This window comes from Nasonia vitripennis, chromosome 2 (assembly GCF_009193385.2).
Source record: "Nasonia vitripennis strain AsymCx chromosome 2, Nvit_psr_1.1, whole genome shotgun sequence".
Lineage (NCBI taxonomy): Eukaryota > Metazoa > Arthropoda > Insecta > Hymenoptera > Pteromalidae > Nasonia > Nasonia vitripennis.
Window position 1 is genome coordinate 18,769,013 of NC_045758.1, and position 19,173 is coordinate 18,788,185.

At 50.6% G+C, this 19,173-nt stretch overlaps 1 protein-coding gene across 9 annotated transcripts in view; it reads left to right on the plus strand.

The window, feature by feature from the left end:
• The window catches only part of LOC100117035 (furin-like protease 2), a 113,475-nt gene that overhangs the window by 81,572 nt on the left and 12,730 nt on the right, over positions 1-19,173 (plus strand). For all 9 annotated transcript variants that reach the window (XM_031923822.2, XM_032596850.1, XM_031923824.2 and 6 more), the window contains exons 3-9: positions 5,980-6,084; positions 7,267-7,473; positions 12,691-12,985; positions 13,679-13,851; positions 14,877-15,317; positions 15,692-15,916; positions 16,968-17,184. In XM_031923822.2, the coding sequence (XP_031779682.1) occupies positions 5,980-6,084; positions 7,267-7,473; positions 12,691-12,985; positions 13,679-13,851; positions 14,877-15,317; positions 15,692-15,916; positions 16,968-17,184 (1,663 nt within the window). The remainder of the gene's footprint in view (positions 1-5,979; positions 6,085-7,266; positions 7,474-12,690; positions 12,986-13,678; positions 13,852-14,876; positions 15,318-15,691; positions 15,917-16,967; positions 17,185-19,173) is intronic.

Below are 19,173 nucleotides of genomic sequence, written 5' to 3' on the forward strand. Positions count from 1 at the left end.
ATATTATATCTACAAACAGAAATAGGTGGTTCTGAAATAGAGCGATCTTGTGTATAAATGAGCTGATGCGCGCTCTCATTGAGTGTCCGGTAGCCCGGGCTACCTGTCGCGAAAGTATCCGATGACTCAGGTCAGTATAGGCGGACTCAGGCGACGAGCGGGGGCGCAAGAGATCCGCATTGCCTTCCTTCCCCCTGCGGCTTACCTGGCTCTTAATCCCAACCTACTATACCTACACAGCACCGCTGGATATTGTGCGTGAATACTTAAATCCGCAAATACACTTACGTATTTGCATGTAATGTGTGTGCTACGCAAACACGAAGATATTGTTGTCAGGCAAGAAAAGCATCAGGAACTCAAACATCCATGAAGTCGAAATATGAAAGTTTTTTTTGATTTTTAAAAAATAATAAGCCGTGCACAAATCCCTCCCGCAAAAAACATGCGTCTCTCGGGATACTATATCAAATGCGAATGTATAATATGTGCGGGGTTTTTTGTACTCTTATACTATGAATAAATACGCTAAAATAATCAACTAGGGAGAGTATCGCGTGCTATTTAATTTCTCGTAATAAGCGGATATATAGTTGTAGAGTTTTCTCACCGCGACCGAAAACGCGTGGCTGTACTTATTCATATAAATGTCAACAACGTTGAGAAATAATACATACGTATGTAGGTAAAAATAACAAAGTATTCCGATTTGGAACTGAGAATTATAGTTAAGTGCTGCAAACGTCGGAAGTGTCTTATTACGAAAAGAGAGCGATTTTAAAAGTGCATCGTCGGTGGGTGCTGAGGCTCCAACGGTCGAGCGTCATACTCGCAAGTCGGAGATTCGAACACTTCTTAAAATAATGAAAACCCTATAATGGGATCATACCATAATATGCTGTCTACTGTTGGCATACTGACTCATACCTTCACTAGAATTTGACTGATGAAATATAAGCTCTGCAATGCTGCACGATTGACGGACGAGGGTGTTAATTTTGATATTGAAAAAGAAGTTCAAAAGCAGACAAAGTCCGCGCGTGATGCAATATCATAACTGATAACCGCAGAGCAGCTTGATGTAATTCCTCCTAATTCTTGAAGCTCGTAATTTACAAGGCAGATTAGACGGACTATAGCCGGCCGCGGGTGCTATGGCGCAATACGACCCACTCGCGCGCCACGTCGGGCGCTGCAGCCGCGGGCTATCATTGTTTCTCTCCCTGGCGGTCGGTGCAGCTCCACGATTTCCGCGCGAAGCCCGACGGCGCAGAGAGGGAGTAGAGAGCCGCGCGCGCCGCTGAGCGAGACTGCGATGAAGCCAGGCGAGGCGCGAAGCGCATAGGAACACTGAGAACTCGCGCAAGCACTTGTCCCGACGAGCTTTTCAGGCCGAGCTCGGATTTACGGGCCTCGCGCAATTTGCATTGACCGCGCCGAGACGCTGCACCCTTCCGACAGTCGCAGACGCGGAGTAGAGTAGAGTAGAGTAGAGAGAGAGAGAGAGGGAGCGGCGGGGTGTCATTACCGATCCCGAGCTGCACGCGCTCTCATTGGGTTAGCCGGCTCGGTTGCGCGGGCGCGCGCGTGTCGAACCTCCCAAGTATCCACTCCGCTCGTCCGAGCTGCCGCTGTAGATTGCGTCGCGCGTGTACGTGAGCTACACGGATGCGCTGCGCGCGGGGCCGAGGGAGGCGGGAGCGAAAAGCGCTTGGCCCCGATGAGGAGACACCCGCGTGCGCTTACCTGCAACGACGACGCTCTACTCCCTTCAATTCCCCGGGGTTACACTTGCCGCCGCTGCTACTGCGCTCGGGGACACGTCGTTCCGCGCGAGGAAGCCCGTAGACGCAAAATGGAAAAACGAGAGAGAGGCTCTAGCCTCCCGAGCAGAAACACCGGGAGATAAAATGAAGACAAGTGCGCCGGGCCGACGGACAAAGAGACGTTCAAGCGGCCTCGCCTCTTCTGGGGGCATATACAGGCCGAAAGCCACTTAGCCTTATGGACCGAAAGATTTGAGCCGGGCTGCGCTGCCGCTGCTGGATAAACAAGAGACGCCGGAAAATCGATTCCGCCGAAAAGGAAACTCGCCTCGCTCGCTTGCAGATATCGCACGGGCAGGGTAACCATGGGGACGCCGAGCCGGCGGTTGAACAGAGAGGCGGAGGGAGTACACGTGATTTAGCATAAACGTTGCATCGGCTCCTATGTACTCCCGCAGTTTATGATATCCTGCTCTCCGCGCTCCCTATAGGTATAGGAACACGCGCCGTTGCCCAGATTTAACATTTACATTTGCCTGGGCAAAGTCTTCAATTGCCCAAAGCTGGAATTTGCGGTGGTCCGCTTTATCTCGGCCGCTGCTCCATAAGCGCGCACGGCGGGGACGCGGGTGACGAAGGGGATCGACGGGGTAAGAAGTGGCTTTGCAGCGGCAAAATGCAGCTCTGGCTCCGGCACGCGAAAGGCGAAGAAGAGAGAGAAAGCGAACGAGAGCTGCTGCCGAATGAGAGAGAGTGAGAGAGAGAGAGAGAGAGAGAGAGAGAGAGAGAGAGAGAGAGAGAGAGAGAAAGTGAATAGCATCGGAGCGTACGTGGCCGGCATGATGTAACGAGGTGGCTTTCGTCCGATTTCGCTCGCGCGCTCCATACAGATAATACGGGTCGTCGTAACGGCAGCAGCAGCCTGCTACTCTCTTGTCTAGTTGTCCGACGCCGCGCTTCATAGCCGACGCCTGGGCTTATCCCGCCGAGCCGAGCATTCTTCGCCGCTTTGATTTACCGCCGGCTCCTGCTTCCTGGCTCGCCACTTACTGTCAGTGAGCCCGCGCCGTTATCTCGGCTGCACCGAGCTGCAGCTCCTCTCTCCCGTGTACTGGTACTCTCTCTCTCTCTCTCTCTCTCTCTCTCTCTCTCTCTCTCTCTCTCTCTCTCTCTCTCTCTCGGTCACTCTTTACTCTTTTCGATGCCGCTCTCACCTCCGCTTCGCGTTCAATTGGCTTGTCAATCTCCTTCCTCGAGATTGAGGGACCCCATCCCCCTTTTCCTGCCGTCGGCCGCTAACCCGCCCCTGCGACTGCCGTACAGCCGCACTTGATTAGACAAAGGTTGCTTGCTGTTGTGTAGCCGCTCCGCCTTTTTAAGGCCGCGCAACTTTCCCTTTCGAACTTTTCAAAGTCGCCTTAATGACTTTTTCAACTTTTTTCCCGCGCTACAGCGACACAGCGCCAGCTTGAGTGCGCGGAGCCGCTAAGCTCTTGCGACAAGCGGAATGCAAAATTTTTACGAGTCATGAATGTTTCATCCGGCTCCACTGGCCTCCTGAACTCTCGAAGAGAAGACGCGCCCCGTCCCCTCTCTAAACGCTCTACTCGCGAGGAATATATATTTTTTCACTTCTAAATTTACAATCGATTCATTGACGCCCGCCTTTTTTTCGCTCGGGGAAATACGCATGATTTTAAAACTCGCGCTTGTAAAAACTTTACGTATGCGACCTACTCGCCCGCGGCTGTTCGCGAAAATTGTCCGATTCGGTTTGGTTCGTCCGACATTGTGTATGCGTCAACTGCTTCCAAACTTTCGCAAATGAAATTCCGAATTTGGAAGGGATTTTTTTAGGTGTGTCTGTTTTTTTATTGATTTGGCTTCTCCGGGACTTGCGTTTTGTTAATTAATAAGAAAATATTGCCTTCCGACCCGTTTCAATGATATATCCGAATATAGTATAAATACTACGTTTGTGACTGATCTTACGTATATGAGTCTGAGCATTGAAACCGTTTTTTCTCGAAAGCACGAAAATCATCATCCTTTATAACTTTAATGTAGCCGACGCCTCTGACATATTTCTGATCGAAAATCAGAACGCGATAATTGAATTACGCGCCAAGTATGAGCACGTCGATCAGTCACGCGTAATTTCGTTACAGGTCAGCTGAATATACGCGGGCGTAATCGCTCCTCGACAATTTGCCACTGTGATATGTAATCGCGTTCATCGCGACTCGGCCGCGTTGTCGTACGATCCGCGCAGGTTAATACGAGAGCCGAGGTGCTGAGGAGGCGGCTTAAGTAGCCGCGAAATTGGCCGATAGAGGTTAGCGTGCAGGGAGGAGAGGCCCTCGAAATATAAAATGCGGACAATCGCGGCGGGTGCATCGCTGGGGGGATCCAATTACGGCGTAGCTGGTCCATTAGGTCGGTCTTGCTTTGAGCTGCTGGCGGCGGTCCTCGGAAAGTTAGGGGGGGGGGCGCCGGCAAGTCACACGGAAAATTGCCAGGGAAAAGTTGGAAATATGCGAAAGAGCCTCTCGGCGCCGCCGTCGACTTTATATTGCTGTCGCTCGCTGCAAGCTCTCTTCGGAAAACTTGCGAGGCATGCCCTGGCCGCCGCCGCCAGCCGTTACCACGCCTCGCAGTGGAATCTCGGCTACTCGCCGGATATGCCCGAGCTCTCATTAGCCTCTGCTCCTCTCTGTTCCTCCCCCGAGCGCCCCCTCCTCGCATATAACGCCGCGGCGGATCATTTTCTCCGCCGCCGACGCCACTTTTTACCAGCGTGTTTTCCCTAATTTTCTCCACGCGCAACTTTGGCCATTTTACAGCCGAGCTGCCGTTGCCTTGCGCCGAGTGGAGCTTTCATCTTAACATTGCCTAAATTTCCTCTTCTCAACGGCAGGTTCTCACCTTCGGATTTTCACTCGGGACTCTGCACAGATTGCTCGCGATCACGCTGCCGCACAAAAGTTTCCCGTCAAAATCACATTATACGCGCACGGCCCTTTCTCCCCGCTCAGCTCTGCAGCTAGGGGAGTGCCGTAATGGTGTATAAATTACTCGCTGTATCGGTCCATTAAAGAATTGGGTCACCCGCGCGACTGTATTACGGTCGTTGGTTTGCCAGAGCTGCAGTTCGGAAAGCCCGGCTCGGCCGGCAGAGTATAGCTGGCAAACGAGCGCGAGCGTCGCCTCGATATAAGTCGCGCGGGATTCTCGGGGCTTCTTATTTCCACTCCCGTCGCGGTTGTTTTCACTCAGGTACGCAGGCAGACAGGGTGTTGCGGCAAGGTACGAGGTATGTGCATCGCGGCCCGGCAGGCGCGCACGCCCGTCGTCAACAGTGTATTATGAAAAGTTATGCGCCTCGGCCGTGCCTGGTATACATTAAAGGAGTAGGGAGACGGAATGTGAATATAAATTCGCGCGGCGCTAGCGGGGGAGAAGAAGAGTGCTAGAATCTCCCTTTCCCGCTCGCTCATGAAATTCTTCGGCAGCCGGCGGAGAAAATTGAATTTGTGCGAGTTGTCGCGTTAAGTTTCTGCGGGAGGGCAGGCGGAGACAGTGGTAGCGCTAGTAGTAGTAGAGCTAGAGCCGACTCCCAAGTACGCATATAGATCTTGGCTTCGCGTTAGGCGAATACAAATGGCCGGAATCGCACGGGGGCGAACTTGCCGGATTGCCGCCGCGCTCTGAATGTGTTCCCCGGCTTAGCTGCTCTGCTCTGCTCTGCTCTGTGTGTGTGTGTGTGTGTGTGTGTGTGTGTGTGTGTAGTTCGTCGCGGGCCCTCGGAATCCATGAATGGCCGACTGGATCAGCCAAGTTCCGATAGATTCGCGCGCGGGGCTTTGAACTCGCGAGGAGGACACATCTTCGGGCTACAATTTGCAAACTATCGACAATATTCCACGCCCACGCACTCTCGCGCGCCGTCCCATCCTTCCGCCCATTCTCGGTTTTCCTCCCCCGCCCGCGCTACTCTATCGAGAGCGCTTTCTTGTTTTTCTCTGCGCGATAACGACTTTTTTTGGACGAGTGTCCGCTATTATTGCCTCATCGCAGGGCATAGACGACGAGGCGAGATAACGCCGCGCGCAATAGAGTCAATTTGCGCGCGGGCACATAGAGGCGGCGAACAATGAACAATGAACAATGTGATGAAGCCTGGCGTAACATAAATTTGCATTGTCTGTTTCAGATCGGCTCGTTGTCGAATTACTATCTGTTCGAACACAAGCGGCTCCACAAGCGCTCGCTGAGCATAAGCGAGCATCATCACAAGGCACTCAAGGAGGAACCGCACGTAAGCATGTCGACAGTGTAGCGATATACAGCGCGGGGCGATGATAGAGTCACGTTAGCGCTCGCTCCTTCCATTTCCCTCTATATCGCCGAGCGCTGCTCGTTGCGCGCACACACGGATCGGAGACTGTGCGCGCAGCGAGAGCAGGTCACCGCGTATAACAGCATTACCGCGGCGCTTATTTCGTTACGTCGTTTACACGCACCCGCAGCTTCGAAATTTCCGCGAAAGTGCACCGGCAGCGACGCCGTTCTTTTCGAGCTGCGCCGCCTGCTGCAGCCACTCGAGCATTCGACGAGCGTGTGCCGCCCGCGGCCTACCCCCTCCCTCCCCGTAATTAAAATTCCGCCTACAGCTTGTTGTTTTTTCGTCCGCTACTTTTTTCGCCCATTAATTCATACGAATGCACCCGTCGACGTAAAAATAAACACACTCTCCGCCGCCGTGCAGCGCGCCTGTTTTTTTTTTTTTTGCCGCTTTTCCGCGTGCCTTATACTCCCTCTGTCTAACGAGGAGGAAATTTAATTGTGCGCCAGTCGAAACGAGTTTATAAATATCGTATTATTTTCACTTTTTCGTTAAATAGCGTTCAATGCCGCAGGGCGGGTAAGTGCTTCTACCGAACGACACTCGCTGCAGTTTTCGCGATTTTTTGCCCCCAGCCCAGCCGTTTCGCGGAATACGCGGCTTTTCTTGATTACCGAAAACCCGACGAGCGAAAATAAATTTCGCCCGAGAAGCCACTTTGGTCGTGAACGATGTCGCGAATCGGTGCACGTGTTTTTATTGAGTCAAGGGACGATAATCGGACTATAACTGAAAAGGACTCGTGTTCACGTGTTATCGGTTCCCTCGGCGGGGAAACGACAAAGCAGACGTTTATTAAAATAGTGTTCACTAAATTTTTTCTACGAGTTTTGTGCCACGGCCCCACTTTGTATGATTAATTAAAATTACGCGGTCGAATGCAAGAATAATTTACCCTCTTCGGCAGTAAAATTGAATCATGCGGTCTCCGCTTGATTAACTCATCTCATTTAACAGCGCGCACATAAAAGCTATATAATTATCTAATTAATTCATCGTTCGGAACGACTGAAATATCGACGCGTCCGCCATATGTAATAAAGATTAGAATAGGTTGAAAGGGAGCTCAGTAATGTGCGTTTCTTCTGATTGTAGGTGCACTGGTTTCAACAGCAGCATGAAAGAAAGCGCAAAAAAAGAGATTTCTCGGCAGCGGGCGCTGCCGGTTTCGGAGATTACCCTCCGTTTTTTCGCGACTACGACCCCAGAGCGCGGCCCGAGAGCTACCACCGTCAAAGGAACCGAGGCGTGCCTCTTCAGAACCTGTTTACCGACCCATTATTCAAAGAGCAGTGGTACCTGGTAAGTTCGTCAGCTCGCAGCGACCGAGCGCATGTTTGTTTTACAAGATTTACACGCGCGTCGGGACCATGTCGTTTGCGGCTGCACTTTCAAAGTGCATTAATTTAGAAAGTTATAATTTCATTCTCAACAGAATTCAACAAGTTTTCGATGTAAAATAAAAAGCTCGTCGGCATTATGTTTTCCTTCGCAGCGCGCAAACAAGCTAAGCGCAAAGTAGGCCGGTTCGCGACCCGCACGTAAGCCTGTTCTGTGAAAACGGTTACGCGCGTGCGGTTACGTCCACGCGCATGGAGTAATGCAGTCCGATCAGCGGTATACACAGTGAATTTTCGCGCCGCGAGTGCGGACTCGTGTAGTGTCATGCGGACGATTTGAACAATTATTAAAGCGGATGAACAACAGGGTCGTTCTCGTAAATCTCTAAACCGGTTTTCATGTCTCAAAACAAGTACTTTTTACTTTTATGCGTAAAAATGTCGGGACAAGGGACAATAACGGTCCATTTCCATTTATCAACGATTTTCATCATTTGAAAGTGTATGAAACAAGATATGGATCAATATCGGATTTCGTCATGTTGATAATTTTTGGGTCCAAACTATAGTGTAGACATTCTCATTATAACGTCGCTCCCTGCAAAGTTTAGCCCAACTTAGCTAGATTTCAGACGAAAACTAGTGCAATAATTCAAAGTTTTTGCTCTTATTTTTTTCAGTAAAGTCCTTCTTTTAAAAGGACCACTACGAAGACTAGCACAAGTTACTTACAAAGGGATTCGACTTAGGCTAGTCCTCGTTGAAAATATGAAAGTCTGAGTTGCGCCAGACTTCGTAGAGAGCGATGTAAGAACATGAGTATTAATGAATACATTGTTATCTTGGACCATGGACTAAGATTTTTTGAATTTTATCGGAAGTTACATTATTTTATTTTAAAATTCCGATAAAAATGTTTGAAATTTAGAAATTTTTCAAAAATATTCAGCAAATTAAAGAATGCTGCAATGTTATTATAGTTTTGCCCTGGTAGAAAGGTTACCTATTTATTTACCATTGGCAAAAACCGGAAAGCTTTCCCATCCCTTTGAGTATCGGTTTGTCAATAAGACCCCGTATTTCGTCACGGACTTATTGCCCAACGAATATGAGAAATTTCGAAGTATACTTTTGAGGTTACGCTCTCTTAATAATCTTGATTAAAGTCGTTCATTACATTTTTACGATGCATGACCGTGATCTGATGAGTTCGTAAGAATCAAAATTAGATAGTGTCTATAGGTATCGGAGGTTGGCGATGATGATGTCTAGGTAGTTGGCGACGTATAGTTTTTCGTAAGTAGATGTGGATATCGACCATGGATAGTGCCTAGTCGTGATAAATATAACATTAATATCGCCAACCGGTGCTCTTTCGTTGGCCAAACTCTCGGCAAGCATATTGGTAGAAAAAATTGACGAATAATTGGGGAAATTTCTACCAGGGTATCTCAGGAATAATTCTTCTGCTTTAAAAAACAAAACATCTTTTCTCACGGGAAGAATCCGTGTTGTGCTAGTCTTCGTAAGAAGTGACGCTACCAGTTTCATGCTTTTCGGGAAGAATTTAACTCAGAGAATATGAAAAACCAACGTAACTCACACATTCTCCTAAGTTAGCGCACAAGTCCACTGTTCAGTACGAACATTAAAGTCGCGTTTTCTCGAAAACATGAAAAATGATTCCTCCGAGAGCCCTGCAGCCCACAGAAGAGTTGTAAAGCCAGTCTACACGAGGCATCAACGGTATTATTTTCTCATGTGCTTTGTACATATTTTCGGGTGCGTATCACGTTGCGACGTCGCGCAGTGGTAGAGCAGGAGATTGTCGGCTGCATAGGTGCGACTCGCGCGGATCAATTAGTGTGCGAGGGATCCTCCGCCGCGTGCAATGATCGCAGTTGTCGGCGCGGCGAAATGTCAAAAATCCAGGCGCTGACTGTTTGCTTGTTGGAAGCGGTATGCCGAGCGCGGACCGCAATGCTCGACACGCTCGTGCGTCTCGCCAACGATGTCGGCAACGTGACGTTCATGACGTTTCTCAACGCGCTTCGCGGACAGCCGCAGGCTTACACACGTGCGTCTAAACCCGCGCTGCAGCTGCTGATATGCGGAGCTGCTGCATTCGTCCGCGCAAGTCTGAATTCGGAACTCGCGAATCCCCCGTCCTCGGCATCCCTTTCCTCGAAATATAAATACAACGCGCGCATACCTACAGACATTATTTTCATAAACGTTCTTGCTCGAAGCTTCGTTCCTCCGTCGACGCGATACGATATCGAATTTGCCGTCGCTGACGTATTGCGCAAACGCCGCCCGCGTCGCAGCGTTGTGTAATATTTGCAATCTTCGTTCTCGACGGCAAGCTAATGAAGCTACGTATATACTCGGTGTGGGCGCAGCCACCTCGTCGTCGCGTCTTCGGAGTTCCGGGTCAACCGAGGAAACTCGAGTCCTCATTCGCCATTGACAGTGTACGCGGAACATCCAATTACTCCGCCCTGTGTAATGCGTCGCGTGTATAATATTCCTATGCGACTACGACTGCTCGTATATAGGTGGTTGGAGTTGTTGTCTCCGGTGCAGTGGTTGAACGTTGCACACGCATAAGAGTGGCTCGATCTACCGTTACGTCAATGGAAATATTCCGAGTGCTCGGGCTACAATTTGATAATTTCGCCGCGGCAGTTAGCAAGTCACGTAGTGGAACTGAACTATAAGACTCGTCTCTCGTTTTCTGTATCGCGATTGTGCACCTGGATTTTGTACTCGTCATTTCATCGCGCGCTATTTATAGATACGGGTTGTTCGTATCGCATGCACAGATCAAGCTCCGCTACGTAAGCGACTCATCGCGCTATGAACGTGAGAATCGAAAGAGTCGTCTCAGTTTTGCGCTGATGGGCTCGAAAATCCGTTTACGGCTCCGAAAGGCCTTTGAGCACAAGGTTTCAAACGCTCGCGGAGCGATCGTTCTTTTATGGGCAAATACTTGTATCCGAGAGAGAGAGAGTTCTGCTCGAGAATTTCATCGGAGAGTTTCTCTCTTCAAAAGATTCCCATCGCTTCGCTGCAGTTATCACTTTGAACTCGTCCGCTCAAATGCTATGTTGGCACGATGACTGCGTGCACTACTGTTTACCTCGTGAATGTGATTCGGAGTCGCGCTGGTTGAGTGTCGGTTACGCTACTGCTACTGCTACTACTGGATGCTCTGGCAATTTTCTCGGCTAATGTAAACGCGTTCCATAAATCATGCACACAAAGTTCCCTTTGTCGAAATTTCCAGCAGCGCGGCGGGCTATAATAGCAGCAGTGGCAGACGCAAGAAGTTTGAAGGTGCCAGGATAATGCTCGGGCGGCGTCCAAACTGCAGTCTGCTAAAGTGTAATTGTCGATTAAAGAAATGGATGTAAAAGTCGCTCTTGAGGCGATGTCGTTAAGGGGCGAAGGAGGTGCGAGTAAGTGGGCGCGGGAGGAAGGAAGGGAGTGAGCGAGGGAGCGCACACAGAGAGCGCGAGAGAAGAAAGGAAGACCGGAAAAAGTGCGAAGCTGGGCGGAATTCGGGCGGTAATTAGTCAAGGCGAATTAGGAGAGTCTCTCTCTCTCTCTCTCTCTCTCTGTACAGCGCGGGGGAGAGAAAAGGCTGCCAAGTTTCTTTTGTCGGCGAGCAGCTAGCTAGCTCTCGCGCAGGTGATGGGCCCCTGATATCTCGAGCTCGCGGACAAGATACTTTTGGCCCATTGTGCGCGAGCGCTCGACCACGCTAGCTGCCAGCAATATAGCAGCGCGCGACTTAAAGAGAGCCGGCCCGAGACAATAGGCTCTAGCATTGTGCGAATAACACAATGTGTAGCCCTCCCCCCCCCCCACCCCCTCTATATATGCGCCCCAACACTTCTCTCCCTCGCGCGCTGCCGCCGCTGCTGCCGCTGCAGCTCTTACACACAAGTGACTCGGTATCGCGCCCCAGCTCAACAACGCAACATTTTCGCCTCCTACACTTCTTCCCTAATGCCTTCTTTCTCTCCTCGCCCTTCTCGCTACGGCTGTTCTCGAGCCTTCCTTTTCTCTCACCCTAGCCCCTATAGCTCGGCTTTTGCTTTCGTAGGAGCGAAACTTTTCCTCCCTCGGTTTTTACTTTCCCAAGCTTAGCTGCACCTGATCTTTTGCTCTTATTCTCCCGATGGTTGCATGTACGTGTACGCGCGCTGCGCAACGCTCACGCACGAGCGCTTCGGGTGAAAGGCGCTGCGCGGAAATCGCGGCGCCGAAAGAGGAAAAAGCTGCAGAGAGCAGCTCCCGCGCGTTTTCGCTTCGTATATATAATATCATCGGATTCGGACTTTTCGAATGTGTAATGAGAGCATATATACAGATATATCTAATTCGTTTTCGGCTCTGTGCGCGGACCGCGAAAATTTCTCTAACTGGAATACAGTGCTTTTTGGCCTGGAAAAGCTTTGAGCTTTCTTTGCGTACGAACCACGCACTCGTGGCTGAAACCCTTAAAATGCAGCGAAAAAACTTATAGAACGTAGGCGAAGTCTTTTGCGCGCGCGCCGCGAAGGGCTTTCTCACTCTCGCTCTCTGCTGTCGCCCGTTAAGAAGTTTTGATAAATGCGCGCGCGGGACTTTTTGTTGCGGCCGGGCTAGCGTGATGCATCGTAATTTGGGCAAAGATTTCCCAGGGAAATGGCAAACAAATATTCCAAAGTTTCGAATTTCGTCGGCGCGGAACAACAACATATTGTTAAAAACGCAGCTGCTGGTGATTCGATTGAAAACCCGATGCGATAATGCTCTGACATCGATCACATGTTGCACGTCGCTGTCGCCGCATTAATGCTGTTAAAACAATTATACATTCAGCCAGCGCGAACTCGATAAAGCACAGCCCTTTGTAAACTTGTTGAATTTTGAAAGGAAAGGAGCACGATGTAATGCGTCCGTATACTTTTTTTTTTTTTTTTTTTTTTTTTTTTTTTTTTTTTTTTTTTTTTTTTTAATGAAGCAACGAACAAGCGGCCGGAAAAATACGATGGGCGTTGGCAGCGGAGCACGCCCGCACGCAGTGCACATGTTTCCGCGGATGGGCATTGTGCACGGTTTTCTATAGGTGTGCAGCGAACAGGGGGTACGAGCGACGAGATAATCGTGATGTGTGTTTGTTCCGCAGAACGGCGGGGCGAAGGACGGCTTCGACATGAACCTGGGCCCGGCCTGGCAGAAGGGCTACACCGGCAAGGGCGTCGTCGTATCGATTCTGGACGACGGCATCCAGACTAATCATCCCGACCTGGCTCTGAATTACGATCACGAGGCCAGCACGGACATTAACGACAACGACGACGACCCCATGCCCCGGGACAACGGCGACAACAAGCACGGGACCAGGTGCGCCGGCGAGGTGGCCGCCGTCGCTTTCAACCGCTTTTGCGGCGTCGGCGTCGCCTATAATTCCAGCATAGGAGGTAAACTTATAGATTGATGACCGACTAGCTTCCACGCACACGTGCGGCCATGTTGGAGCAGCGATACTCGGCCGCCGCCGCCGCTGCTGTTGCTGCTGCCGGACCCGTCAAGGTCCAGCTCCGTGCGCCGCGGTGATAAATCCTCGCGCCCGCGCGTACCCTTATAATTGAGATTGATGATTTTATTTTTGAGCCGCCGCCCACGCCGCGCGTCTATTTATTTATGTGCATCGCTCCCAGCTCTGTCACCTACTCTGATCGCGCGGCTCATTCGACAATTTCATTGTTCGGCGAACGGATGCGGCTTATTTCTTAATGGAGCCCAATTTTTCAATCACGCGCACCTACGATCGGGACGAGCGCCCTTCGCGCGTTACTGCGAACGCCAAATTATTGTTTGCTTAACGCGACACGCGAGGAGAAAACGTCGTATTTTCGCGCGAGAGCCCTACATAAAAATGTCCATCACGCGCGGAAGCTGTAAAGCCTCAACATCGCGGACGGGGGTCTAATTTTTGAGCGCGATAATCGAGTTATTATCAGCATCGTACGCCGGCGGGCGCCGGGCGCTCGGGAGATAAGCCGTAAAATTCACGGCGTCGTTCGGCAGCAGCAACGGCGAGGACAACGGCCCGAATTAAAAGCGGAAAAAATGGAGGGAAAAAGAAGAGTAATGCGAATCTCTGTTCAAAGGTGTTCGGATGCTGGACGGCCCGGTGAACGACGCAGTGGAGGCGCGCGCCCTAGGCTTGAATCCGGACCACATCGACATTTACAGCGCTTCGTGGGGGCCGGAGGACGACGGGAAAACTGTGGACGGGCCGGGGCCGTTGGCACGGCGCGCCTTCATCTACGGTGTGACCAGCGTAAGTATTTACCACGCGCCGGAGCGAAAGAGAGCTAGGTGCAGATATATCGCGCGCGGGACGGCGTACTCGTAAAAGCCGAGAGAGAGAGAGAGAGAGAGACGGGAGGCCCGTTACGTAACGTCGCTGCCGCGCGCACTCTCTTTCTCTCTTTAAAACCTCTCCGCTCCTTTGAGGATGAAAATGAAACGTGTCAATATCGAGCACGTCGCTCTCTTTTTAACGGCTCCCAGGATGATGCTCGCCCGCCCTCCGCAGTGTCAATAATCCCGTTCAAACAAACTGCTTTTCCACGCTCCTTCCGCGCGCGTGCACTCTGACGTACGCGCCCCGGAGCCCCGTCTCTCACGCTCCGCCGCAGCCCTCGCTAAGGATCGCTCCTCGGGATTCGAGTTTGTTATCGAAAAACATAGAAACTGCGCGCGCGCGATTGCAGTTTCAGAAATTAAGACGCGCGCGCGCACTTTAGCTGGCTACATTCTTAATAGAGGAAACGGCGCGGCTGCAGGCTACTGCCGAGTTCGAAAGTCATGCCTTATTCAGACGCTTATTACTCCGCACTTTTGAAGATCATTATTGCCGCATGGGGCTTCGAAATAATACATTACGCGGCTCTCGCGAGCGGAGTTTCGAATTTTCGCAGATTGCTATTTTCGACGTTCTTTCACGGAGCGGCAAAGTGCTCTCGGCCTTTGCTCGAGCTCCGCCGGCCAAGTTCGCCGGAAAAAATGTGTACACGTATACGGTTGGGAACGCCAGTGTGGCCAAGAACTCGCGCAAGTTCGCGAGTGGTGTACCTACGCGTGTTTGTTAATTCAGTCAATTGGACGATAGTGCATCCGAGCATTTCCAGCTCCCGCGTTGTCGATGCGGAGTCCGCGGGGAGCGGGCGTCACTCTCCGCGTCCGTCCGCTCTTGTTTGGCTTTGCCGCTCGCGGCCCGCAGTCCCCAAGGACGCTGCGCGAGAGCCGAGCGCCGGGTGAATCCGGGAGCCAGGTGGGCTGATGAGATAAAGCTGTTCGCAGGGTCGCCAAGGCAAGGGCTCGATCTTCGTGTGGGCCTCGGGCAACGGCGGCCGGCACACCGACTCCTGCAACTGCGACGGCTACACCAACAGCATCTTCACGCTGTCCATCTCCTCGGCGACCCAGGGCGGCTACAAGCCCTGGTACCTCGAGGAGTGCAGCTCGACCCTCGCCTCGACCTACTCCTCCGGCACGCCGGGCAACGACAAGAGCGTCACCACCGTCGACATGGACGCCAGACTGCGCGAGGACTACATCTGCACGGTCGAGCACACCGGCACCTCGGCCTCGGCGCCCCTCGCCGCCGGCATCGCCGCCCTCGCCCTCGAGGCCAACCCCACGCTCACCTGGCGGGACATGCAGTACCTCGTCGTCCTCACCTCGCGCTCCCAGCCCCTCGAGAAGGAGTCCGGCTGGATCCTCAATGGCGTCAAGCGCAAGGTACGTGGTAGTTGAGTTTGAACAATTCATCGCGGCGTTTTTTTCCCGAAAATTCGGTTCATTATATCGGTTTATATATCGAGCGGCAAACTGTGCCCTCGATTGTGTTTGCCTGCATTTTATTATCGTCTGCGTGCCTCCGGCTTTTTTTATCGCACGCAGTTAAAACAATGAACGGAGCCCGGCGCATATTTCATTAAAATAATTAAAAGCAGGGCCAACGTGTAGTGCGAGTCCGCTCAATCGATCGGCAGGGGTCGAAAGGGGGCGCGCTGAATAAATCTTGTTTAAAATATGAATAATAGAAGAAAGCTTCTCTTGCCTCTTGCTCCGTGTGCCCTCGACGTGGAACGCACGACTGCGCGCACCTGTAGGTTTCCCACAAATTCGGTTACGGTCTGATGGACGCCGGCGCGATGGTGAGTCTGGCCGAGCAGTGGACAAACGTGCCGACTCAGCGCATTTGCAAGTCTCAGGAGATCAACGAGGATCGCCAGATCGACTCGTCCTACGGCTACACGCTCAGCGTTTCCATGGACGTCAACGGCTGCGCGGGCTCGCTCAACGAGGTTCGCTTCCTCGAACACGTGCAGTGCAAGGTAAGCCTTTATACCGCCATTATGCTCCACAGCTCGCCCTTATAACTCCCCTCCTTCGCTCGCGTTCATTAACTGACCGTTGATGCTACTGAAAGACAGTGATTTCCGCGAATATAGCTATGTAGGTGTGTAGAGCACGGCCAACGAGCGCACGAAGCGCTTCTGGCTTTTAAAGAATCCCCCTCTCGTTTTTATGGCTCTCGAATTCGGATGGGCGGCAGTGCATTCGAAGTAACTGTAATGCGTGTGCCCGCATATCCGAAGAGTCCATAAAACACGAAAACTAACAGGAATACACGCAGAGAGTAGCTCGCCTCGTCTTGTTATTCCGCTGCAGGAATACGACGATCGGATATTTGGATTTCGCCAAATTTCGCCAAATTTAAAACCCTTTTTCGCTTTCGTTGCGAATTAACTGTTACACGGGATACATATCGAATCATGTTTTTCCTTCTAGAAAACGGACTGTAGAGATAACGCGCATAGAAACGCGTTGTACTCAAATTTTCATCGCATCGATTATAAAAGTTAACAGCTTGCTTTTTAAGTTGTCATGCCGAATATCGAAAATTTCGCCGATAGTAGAATGAATACTTTAATTCGTACTCTTTTGTCGCAACAAATGAACGTAATAAAAACCAATCTGCTCGTGCAGTACACAGCCATTGGATTCTATTTTAAACTCGACTCGGTAATCGACTGCGGATGACGAAAAAATGCGCACGTGAACAGTCAATAAACAGAAAGTCGGTGCGGTAAACATAGATAAATGCTGGGCATTTATTCTGCGAAATTTACAGGGCCGCGCGCTGTCGCGTGTGGACTATTTCGCGCAGAAAATTTGGCATGAAAATTAAAATCCGCATAACGTTTGCGGTCGAAGTAAAAGGGACAAAAAACGTGATTCTGCGCGAAGTAAAGTTATCAATCCAAAACTCTTTTCCGAGGAATATATGAAAAATTGCATGGCAGAGCATCGATCAATTTGCCGGCTGGAGTTTATGAAATTCGAGATAAAGATAGAGCGACGCGTGGACGTCTTGTTTCTTAGGTCTCCCTGAGGTTCTTCCCCCGAGGCAACTTGCGTCTTCTGCTGACTTCGCCGATGGGAACGACGTCGACGCTGCTGTTCGAGAGGCCGCGCGACGTGCTCAACTCCAACTTCGACGACTGGCCCTTCCTCAGCGTGCACTTCTGGGGCGAGAAGGCAGAGGGACGTTGGACACTTCAAGTGATCAACACAGGCAGTCGACATGTCAACTCGCCAGGCAAGTCCAACTTTGACAAGGAGCAGAGTGCACCCTCTTCATATATACTATTTCTCCTTTACACGGACTTCTTATCCGTCTTCCGGATGATATTTCCCGAGCGAATTTCCAGTTTTAGTGACATGCCCCCGGGCTTTTTTCGCGAACCGATCACTCTGCTGTTTTTCGAGCGTCATTTTGCTTGGTAATCAATTCCTGCTGTAGAGTCGGCCGCAAATACTTTTTCCATGCGCGCATAACGTTTTAAATGCAACGCGAACTTTTCTATTGCTACGAGATTCGTTCAAACAACGAAATTTCCGCCTGTCATATAAAGCCAGCAAATTACGAGCAAAGTTAAATTAATCCTAAAGCACCGAGGCTTTTTTCGGCTTTTATATTTTGGTATTCGGTGTTCCCGTGACGAATTATTGGATTTTATTTTGCGCGCTTATTGTGCATCTCGTTCACGCCAATAATACGAGCTTGAATATGTAAAGTTCCGCGAAAGGGGAAAAATGATATTATTATTCATTAAACAAATGTGCCTGGAAACGCAAAAATTGCGCACTTGTGATGAATTCCATTATAAGAAGTATTGCATTTCGTTACTCTATCTACAATATCGCATATTATTAATGTAAAAGAAGATTTTTCGGGAATGAATTTTCGACGAAAAATGTTCACGATGCGTACGGTTAATGGCAAATAATGGATTTCGGCTTCGATTTAGGAAATATCATCTGGATATTGCATATTTTACAATATCGTTTGATTTTTTCATGTGCTCTGTGTAGAATACTTTTTATGGCTTCCATGGATGTTTTCAGCGTTTATTTTTTTTATTTCAAGCATAGTCCTTTGTGTGTGGACTAGGTCGTAGAATTGCATACCTACATTTATCATCTCTGTTTTCGTGCATGAATCCATATCTTATGCTATTGTGAGCTACTTTTGTGAATCGTTTTCATTATGTTTTTCCGACAAAGGCCTGTGCTAGTCGCAGAAAGTATAACGCGTTCTCGGCTATTGTCCCGAAATTGGAATTTCTAAGACGGCTCCGAGTTTGTACTCATTTTCTTCATTCACAAGTTCGGCTAGTCAGCTTGCTTAATTTTCGATTAAAATATCAGTTCCTCGTTACAGGCTGTATAACATGGGCGCGGGGGCGTGCATAGCTTTTGCCGCGGAAACATTGGCTCGTCGCGCGTGGTGGGAAAAGTTATAAGTTACATATTCATTATATAATGTACGCGCGTTTAGAATAAGCCAAGATCGATACTGCCTATAATGGAGGGTGAGCGTCGGAGTGGAAGCGCGAATGAGAGTAGCGAGTCTGTGACAGCGGACGCGCAATTAGCTCGATTGCCGATAACTTGCGACTATCGGAGCTCGACTTCCGCCCTCTTTCTGCGCGCGAGCGGATAAGATTTTTGTTTCGAGCTCGCAGCGGATTCCGATTGCTCGGGCACGCACACCGGCGGCGCGCATAATTAATGTGATAGGCGGTAGACTCGCGAGAGCGCGAGCGAGCGGAACTATCAAAACAGCCAGTAATTAATACAGCAGTCAGCGCTCGAAGTGCACGGCTCGTGATAGTCCTCGTCGTCGGCTCTATACGCGGCGGTATATAGAGCGCGCAGTCGACGCGCTAATTAATAACACGAATCTCCCGCGGGCGCGCTTAAAAAGCACGGCTGCAGAGAGGGAGGGAGCGAGAGCGGAAACGAGATACATCGTCGCTTTGCTCTCTACTCGGCGCATCTGACGCGCGGGCTAATGTAATTATGCCGCGCCATAACTCCCGCCTCGCGCTTTTTTACCCTCGATTTTCCGCTCCATTCGCTCTCGCCGGAGTTCGCGCCAAGATTTTTATTCCCCCGCTCGGATTCGATCATTTCCCAGGACATCCAATTATCTCCATCTGCGCACGCAGTCGAGCCCAGCCGCGATGCACGCATGCTGCAGCTGTCCCTGTGCATTGTGCGCGGAGGCGCTCGCGGGCTTTTC